General features: G+C 33.9%; 1 protein-coding gene across 6 annotated transcripts in view; it reads right to left on the reverse strand.

Moving 5' to 3' along the window:
• trio (trio Rho guanine nucleotide exchange factor) overlaps positions 1 to 19,404 on the reverse strand; it is a 1,041,517-nt gene that overhangs the window by 609,922 nt on the left and 412,191 nt on the right. For all 6 annotated transcript variants that reach the window (XM_081765424.1, XM_081765422.1, XM_081765425.1 and 3 more), the window contains exons 6-8: positions 14,654 to 14,853; positions 11,484 to 11,712; positions 8,134 to 8,256 (exon numbers count right to left, since the gene is read on the reverse strand). In XM_081765424.1, coding sequence (XP_081621550.1) covers positions 8,134 to 8,256; positions 11,484 to 11,712; positions 14,654 to 14,853 — 552 coding nt within the window. The remainder of the gene's footprint in view (positions 1 to 8,133; positions 8,257 to 11,483; positions 11,713 to 14,653; positions 14,854 to 19,404) is intronic.

Here is a 19,404-nt window from a genome sequence, read left to right on the forward strand (position 1 = left end):
TCTTTCGAACGAGGTATCACTCGACCTATGTTCTCATTTGAAAATTTCACGTTTACCTCCCTCCCCCAAAAATGGGGGGCGGGGGAAACCTAATGTTTGACTCATTTCTTAGGCCCCTCTGTATTGTACATTGTCTCTTAATATTTTTCTTATATGATGTATAGTTCGCGAGATATTGGCTTGTAACACTTATTTATAAGTACTGGAAATTTTATCGGATACAGGACCATTTTTGGGGCCCATCTTGAAAACGGTGCCCCATATCAAAAATTGTTTCCTACAAAAAATGTTCAATTTTTCAAGCTCTTTCGAACGAGGTATCACTCGACCTATGTTCTCATTTGAAAATTTCACGTTTACCTCCCTCCCCCAAAAATGGGGGGCGGGGGAAACCTAATGTTTGACTCATTTCTTAGGCCCCTCTGTATTGTACATTGTCTCTTAATATTTTTCTTATATGATGTATAGTTCGCGAGATATTGGCTTGTAACACTTATTTATAAGTACTGGAAATTTTATCGGATACAGGACCATTTTTGGGGCCCATCTTGAAAACGGTGCCCCATATCAAAAATTGTTTCCTACAAAAAAATGTTCAATTTTTCAAGCTCTTTCGAACGAGGTATCACTCGACCTATGTTCTCATTTGAAAATTTCACGTTTACCTCCCTCCCCCAAAAATGGGGGGCGGGGGAAACCTAATGTTTGACTCATTTCTTAGGCCCCTCTGTATTGTACATTGTCTCTTAATATTTTTCTTATATGATGTATAGTTCGCGAGATATTGGCTTGTAACACTTATTTATAAGTACTGGAAATTTTATCGGATACAGGACCATTTTTGGGGCCCATCTTGAAAACGGTGCCCCATATCAAAAATTGTTTCCTACAAAAAATGTTCAATTTTTCAAGCTCTTTCGAACGAGGTATCACTCGACCTATGTTCTCATTTGAAAATTTCACGTTTACCTCCCTCCCCCAAAAATGGGGGGCGGGGGAAACCTAATGTTTGACTCATTTCTTAGGCCCCTCTGTATTGTACATTGTCTCTTAATATTTTTCTTATATGATGTATAGTTCGCGAGATATTGGCTTGTAACACTTATTTATAAGTACTGGAAATTTTATCGGATACAGGACCATTTTTGGGGCCCATCTTGAAAACGGTGCCCCATATCAAAAATTGTTTCCTACAAAAAATGTTCAATTTTTTAAGCTCTTTCGAACGAGGTATCACTCGACCTATGTTCTCATTTGAAAATTTCACGTTTACCTCCCTCCCCCAAAAATGGGGGGCGGGAGAAACCTAATGTTTGACTCATTTCCTAGGCCCCTCTGTATTGTACACTGTCTCTTAGTATTTTTCTTATATGATGTATAGTTCGCAAGATATTGGATTGTAACACTTATTTATAAGTACTGGAAATTTTATCGGATACAGGACCAATTTTGGGGCCCATCTTGAAAACGGTGCCTCATATCAAAAATTGTTTTCTACAAAAATTGTTCAATTTTTCAAGCTCTTTCGAACGAGGTATCACTCGACCTATGTTCCCATTTGAAAATTTCACGTTCACCCCCCTCCCCCAAAAATGGGGGGCGGGGGAAACCTAATGTTTGACTCATTTCTTAGGCCCCTCTGTATTGTACATTGTCTCTTAATATTTTTCTTATATGATGTATAGTTCGCGAGATATTGGCTTGTAACACTTATTTTGACTCACCCTGTATATGTATATATATATATATATATATATATATATATATATATATATATATATATAGTTCAGTTTGAGTCTTTAACATAAAATTTTACTTTTAAAAAAATATACTACATTACCACTGCTCGTGCTGAGTTTTAAATTGCAAATAGAAAGCTTTGTGACTATGAACCACTTTCCTTAATACTCCTAAGATTTCAAGAAACAGTACTAAACACTGTCTACAATATAAATGTAAAAGCTACAATACGAAATTTGATTACGTTAATTTGTTTAAATACTCAGAAGTTCTGTTTCCCACAATCAAACCTTTCAACTAGATTTACGAACTACTTCCAAACGAAATAACCCTTGGAATGTGTTAATTATGTAATAGTGTTCAGCCAATTAGTTCAGTCAATTTGCCTACATCTAAGTTAAACTTAACTAACATATAATGTTGTTCAACAAATGTAATAATATTTTAGCTCAATTATTTCCTTGAGATTACTTCAATTAATTACTAGTATTATTACAATATATTATTATCCTTATTATTACAAATGAAAAATTCTTCACATGGAGATCGAAATAGCAGGAGATCGTTATTTGAACAGCAAACGGCTTAGTTTTGATCAGTATCAGGAAATCTAATCTTATTATGAACTAATAAATAAATCACAAAAATATTTTTGAGTATCACGTTATTTTTACCTTTTTTTTTTTTTTTTTACATTTTTTTAAATCTACAAGCTTTTGTAATTACGTTTCATTTCAATTTTTAATTTCCATTAATAATAAAACTTTAAAATTACAAATTAATAAAGATTTTCAAGAGTTTTATTTGCAATAATATGTAATTTACATAATAAAGTCGAATACTTTCATGTTTTACACCAACATTGCGCACTATATACAAATGGTTATCAAAATAACTGAAAGCGGAAGAAAATGCAATTTATCTTATTAACACGGCGTTGGACCACTATTAGCCTGCACAACAGTTCTCATTTATCGTAGAATGGAGGAATATAGTCATGATTGGTTTCCAGTGGAATACTGTACCATTCTCATGCAATGAAGTACTCAGTTACGTGAGCAAGAATGGTGAAGCAAATCTGCTTTGGAGTCCGAGCTCCAGAATAAACCAGGTATTCAAATACTGAGGTCTGGCGATTGAATGGGACAGGGGAGGTATTCTACGTAGTTCATCCCGATATTCATGAAAGCAAGCCTCAACAGCTCCAGGGGTGTGAATTGACGCATTGTCATCTTGGAGAATTCATCGTTGACCAGAAAAAGATATCTAGGCTATAGGATATATGTGGTCTTCTAAAATGTATACAATTAATCGCGGTAATGTGTTCTCTGGGTGTGATCACATGATCCGTGGAATAAGGAAATTATGACCCACAGCATTACAGACTGTAGCCATATTTCATGGTAGGGTGAATATAGTTCGGTATATAAATTATTTTGGACGTCCGCCATACATAACAATGTCTCTTATTAGGAATACGGCGAGAGTGGACCCATTGGACCATATTACGCGCTTCCGATTATCAGTGCATAATTTTGCATGTTCTTGGAACTATTTTCTTCGCACTAAAGCGTTGTTGGTGGTGATCAACGGTCTGGAAATTGCAACTTGACAATGGAAGTTCAGATTATGCAATTTGTGAAGAATTATGACTGTCGCCGTAGACCTTCCAAGCACTGGTTGAATTTCGCAGTCACTTCTGCCACATTTGTTCTATGGTCTATCGGAACAATTTCCTCAATGTTCAGTGACCCCTGTCGTTGAGGTTTCCCTTTCATCCACTATTACACTTCGATATTTCCCGTGAAACTTGTAAGCCGTCATCACTTTGGACACTGTTCATCACAACATACCTTACCCTTCCCACCTTAGATATACTTGCGCCATCTAACCACGCATCCACAGTTTGGCTTCTTTGAAAGGCCAGAGGTTTTCTGTTTTACGTCACTACCGTCTACTCGCTTCAAGATATGCCTCCGTTCTACCCCGCCTAACATAATATAGACAATCACGTGACACATCATTTCGAATGGCCAAGTGATGCACGTAAATCCTCTGTGTTATTACCTTATACACGTTTCGTGTTGCATTCCTATCATTGTCTATAAAATATGCAACAGTCAACTACTTAGAGTGACAATAATTACTGTTACAAAGGAAGAAGTGAAAAACAACAATGTGGTGAAAAGTAATTTAATATGCATAACGGATGTCAAGCATACAATAGGTTGCACCAACCATATTTCAAAATGTCCGCCATTCGCATGCACACAGACTTGGAGTCTGGTAGACCACTCGTCTATTACACACAAACCATCTCCAGAGGAAATGTCGCCAGTAAAGAGAGCTTCAAACTGCCAGCTGTAGCATACAGGCAAGATCCTTAAGCATGCCAACAGTTTGTAGTACAGCGGATTAAGATCAGAGCTGCTTATCGTCAGTGCATATGAAGTTAAGTACATTGTGCTTCAGCTACATCTAGGTTGATTTCGCCTGTGGGCACAAACATTACATGTTGGAAAATTCATTGAGGCCTTCTGAACAGGGTGGTGGTCAAGTCCTTCACTGTAGTTTCCAGGACTGTGTTTAGTACCCCGAAACACTTTTCTCACAAAAATGAAGACGTGTGGTGTCATAAAAGACCACTCTCTGGAACTTCTCATCGGTGAATAGCTTCTCATCGGTGAAAAGGATCTGTCTGTGGCCATTATTCGCGTACAGCTGGAGCAGACGTTTATATTTACCATTCTTTGCGCCTTCAGATGTGACGTCAGCAAGTGTCGAGTTGATTGTCGGTAAGCTCGAAGACCACGATAGTCACTGAATACTCTGGACGTCGTTCACTTGAGATGTTCATATTACGGGCCATCACTGCCTGTTTCCGTACGAAATTTCTCCTCACACATGCCGCCACTGCTTTAGCAGTTTCTGAAATCCTTGGACTTCGTGGACCGTATTCTCTTGGACGATCCTCAACGGACCCAGTATTAAAGAAAAGCTGAATTGTGCGGTACACAAACATGCGACTGATTTTCGGTTTTTTAAACGTGTTAAAAATTACAATCACTGGTTTTTCAACTCTGTGTAGCGCTATCACTGTTAAGCGGTTTTTGTAACCATCCATTTATTCTACCCATGGTGGAAAGACTACAAGGTGGTTGCATACGCATGTGCCCTTGAGTGCTGTCGTGGTTGTGACGTCACCTTGGTTGCAAGAGACAACGGGAAAAGGCTCGGCTGGAAGTGACAAGTGGCAATTCTTTTGTGCTCGGTTAAATGATATTGGGAATGTGTTCGATTAAATTATATCGAGAATTAACTAACTGACGAATGGAAGGTTCGTAATAATGATTAACGGTTACAAAGATATGTAACAATGTATTGGATCAAGAGAATAAAGTATCTATCTCCCATGTCATGGATGTCATTGTCGGAGCATTTTTACACTCAGATTTTGAATTTTTTTAAATTTTAGTCATAAGTTTGGATAATTATTATATATATTTAGGTGCCCTTCTAGAATTGCAAAATTAAGAATGACTGCAGTAAATATAGAAATATGGTAGATTCTTGAACAATCAAGGAAGCACAGTGGCTCCGTGGCAGAACGTTCACCTTTGGTGCAAGGGGTACTGATTCGCTACCCGGTCAAGTGAGTTTATGGTGGGCAACATCGTGTCCATGAGTTTCTCGGAGTACTCCCGCATTCTCATTCCATAAATTTCTCACATAATCATTCACTTGCATTTATCGTTTGTCTCCGTTAGTCCACGGACATAATCATGGAACACTAAACTAATAATTACGGTTTTTTTGTACAATCAAAAAGCAATACAATAATTATTTATCATCCTAGTATCTCTTGTGCTTATAACTGTTTCCCGAATTCATTGTAAATATTTTGTCAAGCGCTGTGTAATTATTCTACCTGCTCGCTATCAACTGCTTTACCCGGTCCTACGAAGATAAATTAACTACAAAACGAGATAAGCGCTGATGTTCTTGCAATTTCTTTGTCTGAAGTGCTTTGTATATACATATTTTATTTCTATATATTTTTAGAACACGATAAAAAGCTGTAACGTTCTATTTCGTACAAATATTTAACAATACAATTTGTCATGGCGTATGTTTAACCCTTTAATTGGCAAGCTTTGATAGCATTACCATTAAAATATATAGTTTATTTTGTGGTTGAACCATGCCTTCCTGATCATAATTTCGTAATTTTTTAAGTATTTTTGTACCACGGTTACAAAATGCAGGGTGTTTATTTCAGAGCAACATTGCTATAAAATAGGTCTTATGCGTAGGTATTGAGCACCAGTGCCTTATTATGGTAAAATATCATAAGAATACTCTCAGTAACTAGCAGCAGTTTCGCTGAAATATTTTCCTACAGAGCAAGAAACCATAAATAAAAAAAAAAAATATAAAAAAAATAAAAAAAAATAGAAAAAGAGCTTTCGCGGAAAGTAGGAGATAAAACTTCTACAATACTAAATTTGACTGTCCCCTGTTCACGAAGATTAGAAATATCTAATGAAGCAACCCGCAAATCATATATATGAATATTGTATGAAAGCAATAATGCCAATTAAATTATCTCTGAAGTTATAATTCTTGCAGATAACGCAATAGAATGCGATGTTGCGGTACACATACGTATAATTTCGTTATGCTTGGACATTTATTAAAGAGGTTGCTCCCATATAAGTTTCATCAGAATCTGAGGGGGGTTCAACATTTTATTGAGTAAGGGCGCATGTTTGAGAATTAAGTATATATACGCTTGGACATTGTTTTCGTTATGCTTGGACTTTTTTTAAAGAGATTGCTCCCATATAAGTTTCATCAGAATCTGAGGGGGGTTCAACATTTTACTGAGCAAGGGCGCATGTTTGAGAATGAAGTATATATATAGCATAGATATGCGCCCTTGCTCAATAAAATGTTTAACATCCCTTCAGATTCTGATGAAACTTATATGGGAGCAATTTCTTTAAAAATGTCCAAGCATAACGAAATTATATGTATGTGTACCGCAGTTTACGAAAACCATGAATTCGCCCCTGAGATAACCTCAAAATTTATCTGTAAAGAATTATCTTACAAGCAAAATAATAATAATAGTAAATTGAAACCGCTCACTGTTTTACGAGAATACACTTCAACATGCATAAATATATAATCATGAAGTGCATTAATGACATACTGCATTTTAGACTATTCCGGCCTATGCATACTCTAGTGTACTACTTCATATGTTAAAAAAAGGAAAGAAAGAAAGAAAAAAGAGAAAAATGTAGTGAGCAATATTAGTTTGTTCAAGCTTCGAAGTTATTTGATATAAACTTATATTGTTGTTTCTTTTGATGTTATAAATATCTTCCTTTGAAATCACTTAGCTTAATTATTGATTACATTACGTTTATATAATTACTGTTTGTTCTAAAAATTTTCACTCCGTTGAAGATCACTACAAATACCAGCGAAGTTCGCGTATGACACACCAGCGAGCAAGCGCTAGTTAAAAGTTCATCTGCCTCTCATTGGTCACGTCTGCGACCAAGATGACGTCATGTGCCAGAGCAACATGGATTTAGCACCGCATTTCATCCACCTTGTAGTCTTTCCACCATGATTCTACCTGTACAGGTTGTGTCTCCCTTTCCACAGCAGCACTCTCAATAATTCATCGGACATTTCACTGTCAGGTTCGTTCATTCTTCTCACAACGGACAGTGTTACAGGATCTGGAACTTTGTAACAGTATTCATGGCTAGACCAGGTATAATACCAACTATTATGTTTCTTTTTTTTTAAGACAAACTGTATAAACATATGTAACAGCCATGAAATAAAATAGCCTATTACACCCAGAACTGGACTACAATCTGAAGAACGAAACTAACACAACCCACATAGCGCCATTTAAGAAAAATGCAATTGAAGTTAACAGACATAAATAATAAGATTAGACTTTAGATTTTAAAAAGTCTGTATTAATATTATTTACGGAATTGTTATCTGTGTGCAATATTACAAGCTTTATACTCAGTATTTATAATGTTCGTTTGTTCTTCCTTGTAGAATATAGTTCAATTAGCATTTTAACATGGAATTTACTAGTAATTTGAACAAAAAAGAAAATTTTCGTCAGGTTAATCAATTTTCTTCACATATACATTCCAAAAGCTAACGATCTGGTCAGTTGAGATCCAAAAACTAGGTAGTATACACAAAATCGAAACTACGATTGCGTAAACAGAGAGCGAAAATTCGATTGCCCATCAATGGTACAATTAAAATAACAATATCCCTTTATCATAACAAATAGAAAACCATGAATACATCATTGCATAATATGATGATAAAGGTAGTTTTCCTTACCATAGAGCTCATAGTAAAATGATTGTGCTCTTCCTGAAGTTCTTTGGCTAATTGATACGTATGACCTATTTCTACATAATTTACCAAAAACATATCACGATTATGGCAGATCCAGTCAAACATCTGCAAAAGAAAATGCAAAATACGTTATGACTCTTCTACGGTAACATTTACATTAAATATACACTCACACAGCAACATAAGCAATTAAAAACAATCAGGCTGACTTAATATGTAACAAATGTCAGGCATTATACACACATACATTTTCAGTATTAAGGTACTTCCCCACTTCATTTGTTGGTACATAATTCGTAATTCTCAAACATTATAAATGAATAAATGAAGTTGTATTGTATTTCAGTATGTTTCAAAATTCTTTAAGACGTATAGGGAACTTTAATTCTCGATCATCCGCTAAAAATCATTATTTACTGCAGACATGAAAATACAAAAGGAAAGTATGGCCCTGAATATGATACGAACTAGTTTTTTAAAGATGATTTTAATGTAAAAATAAAAAATATCTATAAAAAATATTACACACACTTTGAAAATATTACACAATGGAAAACTTACCAATTAAAAGCTGTTTCTTAAGATTTAAATATCAGTCTTTATCGCACGCAACTAGAGTGCCAGGTTGTGAAAATCAGTGGGAGGTGTTTATAACGACAATCCTGTGGCGAGGACCACCAAAATTTTATAAGAAGACACTTATATAAAGGTCCTCAGTTATATTTATATCTAGACTAGGCTATTAAAACCACCGTAACACATTTTATATTACATTTCATATTTTCCTTTTTATTATGGCACACAGTTACTCAAATACACATCTCAAAGATTATGCTTGCAGCTTTTTATAAGATGGTTCCGGAATTATTTATATATTGATACTTTGTTGCTATGACAACGAATCTCTATTTTTTAACACAAAATAGCACCGTATATCAACAGCAAAGCAATTACAATTTTTATATATATCGTTTATACATATTTCTTCTTCCTTTTCTTAAATAGCTTGTGTATCAACTGAAAGTACATTCTGGCCAAAGATGTTGAAATACAAGTAAAAATACACGTATCGTTACATGTTCTAATTCACAGTGCAGAAGGGAGGGTTCTGGTGGTAGTCCCTAGATCAGTGTGCAACCGGGGAAACCCCGCAAAATTTTAAAAATTGACTCCTGACTTTTTAAAGTAGGGAATACTCTCGAATGAGATTAAGACGGCTTAACCAGGAAGCCTCCAGGTTTTTAACCTGTCTTAGATTAGAACTCGTCATGTTATCCTGAATGCTAACCTTTAAATTTACAGGTTAAGAAAGAAAGAAAACAAATAAAGTTTGTTAAACATAACAAAATTTAAGTGTATATTTTCGTCCAATGATAACGCATATATAGATAATGCAACGAATTGAAATTAAATGCTTGTCTTTGGTTTAAAGTTTTATATTCTCCTCTCCGCTCTATGAAACAATCGGATCCTACAATCATTTAAGAAATACGACAAAAGATTAAATTTCCCTCTTTTTCTTTTTTCTCTTTTGTGCGAGTGCTGAGCATCCACACAAAAATTTGGGGACAGGAAGTCGGTGTTCCTGGCACACGAGTCACGCAAGGGGGCGACATAATTACAGTTAATTCACGAAATTGTACAGTTCTGAATTAAGATATGAAATATATCGTTTTCAAGTGTAAAGTTCTAGATTGATTATAATGCGAGTTTGTTTTTGACGAAACTGTTTTTATGGTAAAATATAATGGCTAAAATAAATGCATATACTGCTTAACTAGGAATAACTCTGAAGTAGATTGACAGGAACGTCTCATTTCTCGTAATGTTGTAGTTTAATGTTCTGTTATTATATTGCATCCTGATAATGGTTTAATTTTTTCCTCTTTGTGTAGGTGTTGTGAGTGAAGCAACATAGCTGCAAGGCTGACATTTGAAGAAAAAGTGGAATACGAAATCATCAATGATATGCAAACACAATGGAGGAAAGAACTTTAATATAATCACCGATACGTTTAGTAATTGCCAAATTCGTGATAAATTTGAAGCCGACGGTTGTGTTACAGATAAGCACAAAAACCGTTCTGGACGATCTGTCACAGCTGCAAGTCCTGCTAACTCCCATACTGTGTCAGATCAATTCACTGGCCCAGACATTCAGATGCTAAATACACATTTTGCCTACCATCAAAGACCTCTATGGGAGCGAAAAATTTTATCTTCAAAATGGTACCCCAATAATCTTATCAGGTAGTTCCTCAATGAAACTTTACCTGAACGATGGATAAGCTGAAAAGGGTTTGTCGAGTATCTCCTGTTCCTCATGCCTCACTCCTTTAGACTTTTACTTATAGAGAGACAAGGGGGGAAAATTCGATTTTTAAGTTTTGAGAGAATACGTAAATATTTTCATCCTCCTTTATGAGACTACGTTTCGTGCAATTGGGCTAAGTCCTACATGATCTGAAAGTCTCTTGTATTCTGCGATTTCTGATTCTTGTTTCAACTGTCTAGGCTAATTAGAGATTGACCTACAGAACTAGAAATGTATCGAAGCGTGGGCACTTTTAGTACTGGCATAAGTGGTACCTCAAAAATCCCAACCTTGAACTAATTTTTCTCGTGACTCATGGAGGAATACGTTTTAAAAATAGCCTCGCTGAATTCAGCATCTTCAACTTAGTATATAAAGAGCAATTAGAAATTTATCCAAGCATGGGCACCTTTTACTAGTGGAATGATCATTTGTTCATTGATAGTTCCTTTGTAATCTTAAATAAAACGATTTTCCTATTGTAAAGAATGTAAAAACGATTTTCCTATTGTAAAGAATGTACAAGTGTTTAGTCTCATTAATGTTACCAATTTGATGACTGTGACACGGGTTTTTATTATCTTACTGACTCGAAAAATGTAGACAGCCAATGGCAATGAAGACAAACGAAGCTACACATTCTCTAGGGTATATCAGTTACGCATGATTCCGATTCCTACTTTTTGATGACACAGATGTGATAATTAATTCTGGTTTCGTAAGATGCTTAATCAAATAATCAAGCGAATCGATGAATTGTATGAATTAAGTCACAAGTAGCCATAAGCAAGTCATGAGTTCGAGTTCTTCTCGGGTCGGCCATAATTTTATCACTTTCATAAAAGATGATAATGGTGGTATGAAAAACGAAACAGTGTGTCTTTTTTGAAATAGATAATCTTTTTCGCTTACTGCTAATCAACATCACTATCTGACCACTAATATTTTATCAACTTGATTGTATTGTAGCATATCAACCAACTTAAAAAGAATAAATAAACAAAATAAGATAACAAACCTTCTCACAGTCCTGTTCAAAAAGGCGTAACTGGAAACACTGATCCAGTTTCTGTTTTTTATGGTGCCAGAGCTGGAGAAGATGCTGCTGGGACGAGTGAACAGCCTCTAAGTTCTGAAGAATTTGAGGCACACTGGCTTGGAGATCGGGATTTGCAACCACAGAACTGGCCTCACTATCGCGGCCAGAATACCCTGAGTCATATCCACTGTTGCCGTCACCAGATAACCTAAGAAAAAAAATTAATTTCTTCCATAGTAAAGTAACAGTAAATATTAACGTTAAATCAATACTTGTACCATATACTTATAACTTTTATAAAGTTTTTTCTTAGGCTAGATTTTCGCATGCAATGAATATAAGTGAACCCAATATATTCCACTGACTAAAAATATACGAATAATCTTTGCATACAATATAGACAATTAATTTATATGATAAATAACAATCGTTCCATTCTACTTAAATAATATAAAGTTACATCATAAATGTATTTTTGTACTGAAGAAAACTTTTAATAACATGAATGTACAACCAATAATACAGTTAAATGGATTAACATTTGCATATTACAAGCACATAACGACCATCATGTTAACGTAAAACATGATTTAGAAAATTACATTCGTTGCCATTCACTAACATCTTTAGATTTCTACTACTGAAACAAGATCCTACCAATGAACATGACATGCATTTGGTGAGTGTTTGGGCCCTTTCCACGACAGCTTTTATAAAACAAATATGCAAATATAATTAAAATATACTTATGTTTTCCGTGATAATTCCTAAACAGATCTACTATCTGGATCAACATAGGTCACGAATAACTTCTGTAAAAGATTTCCGATTTTTGCGAAACATGACAAGTGTTTCCTTCGAGATTTTAAATTATTCTTATTACTTTACCATGACATCGTTCGAAGATAGAAGATATATATCCATATTTAAAAAGCAGTGCTTTGTTTTTTCAAGTTTAACGTCCAGCGATTATGCGCCGAGGCTAAAAGAGACGGTGAGATGATAACAAACGAAATTGTGGAATGAAGAAAATGGAGCAAATGGGAGAACTCCGAGAAAATCCACGTACACAATGTTAATCCGCAACAAAACCCAACCGGCAGTAGCAGCTGGGATCAAACCAAGGATCCCACGCATCAGAAGTAAGAGTTCTACCAAGAAGCTACCGCGGCCCATTCTATCGCGCTCATTGGCTAGGCCGTATCAAGGGAAGAAAACCCGGAGATCATTTAGTTTAAGAAAATAAGAACATTTATTAGAGGGGCTTAAAAATGTTTTGAAATGTAATTTTATATAGTGTACCCATATCCCAAATACAATACCTACGTAAACAACAACCATAGAATATCGGAAGGGGCTTCTGATTCCCAGTATCCTAGTCTTTATCGGTGTCTTGTTGCACTACACTAGAATAAACTGTTTTAAATTCTGAATTATCTTTTTCAAGACAGTAAAAAAAGCTTTTCTTTCATTTGTAACATGATCTAAATTTTACAAGTATAACCTCTTTCTCATATGTTTATAATTACATTATGTCTTTTGACAAATGGTTTTGGATGTAACAATTATCTTCACGCTTCCACAAAACAGAAGGTTTGATGTACCGTCAAAAGAAATAATGTTGTGGAAAGATCGAGAATAATGTAAACATTTTATGAATTATATATGCGTGAACTTTAAGCCGAAACTACAATTCTGTATGCCCAGTAAAAGATTGTATTGGATTATATCTCGATCTTCATGAAGTACATAAAGAATATGAAGTACATGAAGAATAATATGAAGTACATAAAGAACCACGAAAATTGATCACATTTAAAATCTGTGGATTTGCTGGCTTGAATCCTACTGTTATATTTTTAATAATAATAATAATAATAATAATAATAATAATAATAATAATAATAATAATAATAATAATAATAATAATAATAATAATAATAAACAGAGAAAGGAAATTATTATTAGAAATTTTGCACTCTTCGACAGCAAAATCAAGAAACCATTTGGATCCTAAATATTTTCACAATACAGAAATATTAGATACAATATTTTCCACACATTTGTCAAACATGTGTACCAAGAAAATTAAATTCATTATAAAATATTTTGAAATACTAACACAACAAACACTTCTAGTTTCAGCAGATATTACCAGAAACACTTGTTTATAAGCATATTTTCCGTTTCTTCTTATTTCTAAGCTAAGATAAACTTAGCCTTCCACTATTCAAAATGTGACTGCCTAATAATGCATAGAAGGAACAAATTAAACACATGTTTTTAGAGAATATGATACAAGAAAAAAATCTCTAAATGCTTTCTAATACAAATATCTTTCTTTTACTTACGTTTTTTTAGCAGTATATAATTACAGTATTAATTTATTCATCATAACCTGTTTAGAACACTATACGAAATATTTTTCTATGTTGTTACTCCACTTTATCACTAGTGAAACCAAAATCATGATCAATTATTTTTTTCGTCTTAAAGGCAGAACACACGTACCTTCACAGTTGAATTGGTGCCACGAAGAAGCTATGTCATGGTATTATCATGTACACTCAAACGCAATATTTTTACTGCGTGCTTATTTCGTTACCCCGATTTAATACCGAATCAATAAGTAATTTCTTTTATTCTTATTTAATTTAGAAGAATCTTAAATTATATAATAAAAATACATCTTGTGTGAGGAAGCGCATAGGTGAACAGCAAATCAGCGCTTTAAATTAGCTGTACTTTTGTTTATAGTCATTTAACCCAAAACAGAGAATAAATTACCTAACCAGATAGTATTGGGAATTGTTTTTTTCTGAAGACATTACATCAAAATCCAACACAAACTTCCACTTTGTTTTCTATTTGCTTACAAAAAAAAAAAAAAAAAAAAAAACAACGAACAAAATTTTTCTTGATCTCCTGAATATTACTATCCCTAGAGAGGTACATATTTGTATGTATTATTACATGACAACCATGTACAATAAATTGGACTAATTTTCGTCGTAAACAAGAAACTTACCTAGTTGCGCAACACTTGACTTCATAAAACAAAATTTCTAAAAATAATAAAATCTTTTATTAAAAAACTAATATTTTTACACTTTTTAAAATCTCTAACCAACACACCAGTATCTCCGTACCTTTGTAACAAACGCTGACCAACTAAATCTATTTCTTCTACAGGAGCTTTCATAATTTTTTTCTTCATTTCGTTATGTAAGTCCATACTATGCTTTGCACCCGCTACGTCGTCTGCAAAATCATTTCTTGTGAGATCTTCCTGCAGGTCATCCAGCCTGTCCAGCAAGTCTGCTGCCTGCCACAAGAAATCTTCTAACGCCTGCAAAAACATAAGCCACGAATTAATTCTGGGAACAAAAATTATGAATTATTTCTGAATTTCTTTTAACATGTATGAGACAGCAACTAAATATATGACAGCGCTTCAATGACTCTGAAAGGATTTAATTATTTTATAAAAAAATGATGAACCAATGCAACAGTGAAATCTTTCTTAACGGACACCTCTCAATAGCAGATCTCTCTTTTATGGGACAGATTTTTTATTTGTCTCGGCAAAAATATAGAAATTAAAAAAAAAAGAAAGAAAAAAGAAATAAAAAACAAAAACACTCCGAGTGCAGACAAAATTCTGTCTGAGCTAATCTTAGTTGGAGGGGGAAAATTGTGGAACTAGTTTTACGAACTCCTTCTCCTTATCCAAACAAGAAGGAATCGCTACAAGAGTGGAAAGATTTGATTTGATTTTTAGTTTAACATTCTTTTTAGTAGCGATGCTATATATGAGATTTGGACCTACAGTTTAACGTGAAATCCGAGCCACATGAGCTCCCGCTGGGAATCGAAGCTGGGGTTCCCACGCAAAAGGCAAGTACGCTAACCGCTTACGCACGAGAGAGTTCACAGGGGTGGAAAGAATCAATAATTGTTCCAATTCGCAAGAAAAGCGATAAAACTAATTGTAATAATTATCCAGGCATCTTCCTTCTGTCAACATCCTGTAAAATCCTCTCAAACATTCTGTTGATAGGATTGACCCCATACGCAGATGAAATTATTGGAGATTATTGTTTTAGACTTCTACAAAGGTAACTGAACTATTCTCATAAGTAAAACAGGAAGACTTCAGAGCACGAGATAACAGGAAGTTTAAGTTGCAATTCTGGTAAGAAGACTCAAGAGAAAATGCAAGGTAAATTTTGGATTGAAAGTGATGTTGAATGGGCAGCGAGTGGCTCAAGTTTCCTCTTACTTCTGTCTTGTTACACACTAACGATATCTTAAACTTATCTGGGTAGAAGACTCACTGTCAATTTTGATTAAGCATTTCAGCTTCATCTCTTCAGATTTTGAAAGGTGGAAAAGTTCATATCGTCATCAATATAAACGTGGATTTTGTCTATTGACGTAAGTACTTCCCTTTATTTTTAAAAATTATTTTTCTGTTCAATGTGATCCAGAGTATTAAATTCCTGTCTGTGTTTTCCTTCTTTCGAAAAACTGAATTGCGAAATAAATTTTCGAGCTTATTCTTTCTCACCTCAACCATAGGTTGGTGGGCAACATGGAAATTTTAAAACTTTTCTCTCTCTTGGGAGAGCTGTTTTATACTTTGATAAGATATCTTCTTTATAACTGCATCTAGATGTTCTATCCTTGGTTTTCATCTTCCTGGTTTTCCTTCTTCCTTTACCTCTATCAACACGGTGATCCAATCGGAGCGCCAAATAAGATGGCAAGCATGCTGTTTCTTCTTTTTGATCTTAAATACTCCAATCAATCTTTTGGTTTAAACTGTGTTTAATGATTTTAGATAAAACGTTAATTTCCTTAAATAAGTAAGTACGTCGTCCTAAGCAGAAATTTTAGGCAGGAAAAGAAAAGTAAATACACAAATAAAAAGCCTCCTTGAATCCTAGGTTGAGCGTAAGATGGAATTTTACAAGATGAGACCCATGCGGGTAAATGGGACATTAAATCTTCGATGTTCACCAGACTTCCAAAACTCTTCGGCGCAATAATTTGAAATTTATACAAACGTTCTCCTTGAACTATAGACTGAAGAGAATATAACGAAATGCAACTCCTAAGAAAAAGGAAACTGGGTCACGATCTCTGAAATCTCTGAACATAGGAAACTGAAATTTTGTACAATGTTCTCTTCAGACTCCAGAATACAGATAAAACACGATGAATTAAGTGTTTCCTCGCTCTAGAAAATTGAAATTTTGTACAAATAATGTCTATGTACTCTGGATTATGGGTAAAACGGAGTTTTGAGAACTGCCACTCCGAAGAATAAAAGATTTTCTACCGTTATTGCAAATTTCTTTTAAAAATGCTGAACATACAGCCACAAAATTTCTGTACTATTTTCATACAGAATATGAACACTCCATGCGAGAAATCTTATTTACCTGAGTTTTGAGACTGGAAAAGGCATTTGCGGGGGCATTGGGAAAATTCAGCTCTGGAGAATTAAGAACAATTTCCAGGAAATGGGGAGAATCTTCGGATACAAAAAGCGACTTAATTTTGTCTTGGTTTTGAAAAAACGCATTTCCACGCGCATTAAAAAAAATAGATTTCAGGTGATAGAGATCGAATAAAGATTCTACCAAACTATTTGGATGGCTTGGATAAATCCATCGCTTTCGGGTTGCGTATAAACGATTTGACTTTGGCTTGTCTTCTGCTCGGTCTTATTTAGGTGTGATTGTGTAAGTAGGTCTATTTACATTAACTCCAATGAGGTACCAATGATTACCGTGAAACCAAAGTTTGTATACAGTTTTCAAAGATTTTTCCATACGGTTAATTATTCATGTGCAAAGAATGGGAATTTCTGCTAATACTTAATAACGCTTACAGACATATTTGCCTATGGAATTTGACAAGATAACTTGTACATTTTTAAGTTACAAACAGCATATCGCTATTACAATGTTTTAAAAAATCTAATAAAAAACTATCAAGGAAGTTTATACAAAGGAAATATAACGTAATTACTATCAAAGATTAGCCAGGAGAGTCACATGGGTATTAAATTTAAAAATATAAATATACAAATACTTGAATGTTACAGATGAGAATGGAGATGAATAGTTCCTATGTGGTACTTACCAAACCTTCGATATACTAGTGGCAGTAAGGTATATATACGTAAATTACTATTTGTGTATTTATCGTTTTAAAATTACCTATGTTGTTGTGTATTAGTGAATCACAATGTGAACGAGATTTGCAAGGTAGAATTAAAAATGATAATCTAATTATCCTCTAGATTGCTGTAACACGTAAGAAAATTCATATTCAGAAAATACTTCCATTATTTAATTATTTCAAAATAAAAAAGAAAGACAACCATATAAAATACATATAAAAAAACAACCAGGACAGCAATCGAAAACTCAAATTAATGATACTTTTTTCATCATGTCTCGACTTCATTCAATAATGTAAACAACGTTACTCCACTGTTCATTGTAAAAGTAACACAGTTTTTCAAATTTCGATAATAGACATTCCAACACAAATCCAGTTTGCGAAGTCATTGTTAGTCAGCTGAATCTTCCCGTTTCTACAAAAGCATATTTCTTTCGTTCAAGTTTAAAACAAGCAATAGTTAGCTGCTGAGAATGCTAATTGCCAATTGTAATTATTTTGTTATATTTTCTCTTTTTCACCCATACTGTATTTATTCAAACGATTTGCTTTTATCTCTAGAAACATAGATATACTAAGAACTTCATAATTGAATGGCAAGTAGTGGTATGTGTTGAAGCAAGCCCGGTCTTACAAACCTCGGTTACATCAGCAGCTGAGCCACTGTTCACGCACAAATTCGTGGCACAGATACGTGCAATTGATTGATTAAACACAGAGATTTATGAAATGCTATTCATTGATTACAGTGGAATCCGAAGCACTACTTAGATTTCTATCTAGGGTATTGTGCTACCACCGGAAATCGACACCTAGAAGTGTGCGGAGGAGAGTACTAGTGAGTTTCTGATGTAAAGAGAAAAATGTTCACTAGGATTTAAAAAAAATCCACTACGATAAAAGTCATGATTGGAATATATAAATATTATTATTATTATTATTATTATTATTATTATTATTATTATTATTATTATTATTATTATTATTATTATTATTATTATTATTAATAATAATAATAATAATAATAATAATAATAATAATAATAATAATAATAATAATAATAATAATAATAATAATAGATCTTTTTGTTGATCTATTGCAAAGGCGCACGTGATTTTGGGTTAGGTCTCCGAGGGAGAGCACAAAAAATTTAATTTCAAAATCATTCAGTTTCATTCATTATCAGTCTCCTTTAGCCTAAAGGGAATAGCCGTAGGATGCTAAACTTAATATCACAACTACAAAGAATATATACAGGACATTTTCAATTTGAATAATACGAGACACTTTTCCATCCCAATTACATGGTATAATAAAAGGGTATTTCTGTAAGAATACTTACTATTTTTGGCATTTTGAAGGCACGTGAAATAATAAAACTAATTTTGAATCATAGCATTCAAATATTTTCCACTTCACTAATTTTAGATCATTTGGATAAATTCGGCTTAAACTGTAATTTTGTTACAGTATTAATCTGACGTAAATGCTTAGTTACAATACTTTACTTTTAAAATGCTGTATTTTCAAACCAAAATTGCGCCTTGTCACTGACTGTCGGACTGTATTCTATTGCATTGGAAGTGCCATAAACATTTCTTTCCTATTCTAGCAAACATGCACTAGAAAATAATCCTAAAACAGGACTATGATTCCCATTATCGTTTATGACTACATGCTAAAGTCACGTTTAAAATTTATGTTA

This window comes from Thermobia domestica, chromosome 7 (assembly GCF_964235325.1).
Source record: "Thermobia domestica chromosome 7, izTheDome1.hap1.1, whole genome shotgun sequence".
Classification (NCBI taxonomy): domain Eukaryota; kingdom Metazoa; phylum Arthropoda; class Insecta; order Zygentoma; family Lepismatidae; genus Thermobia; species Thermobia domestica.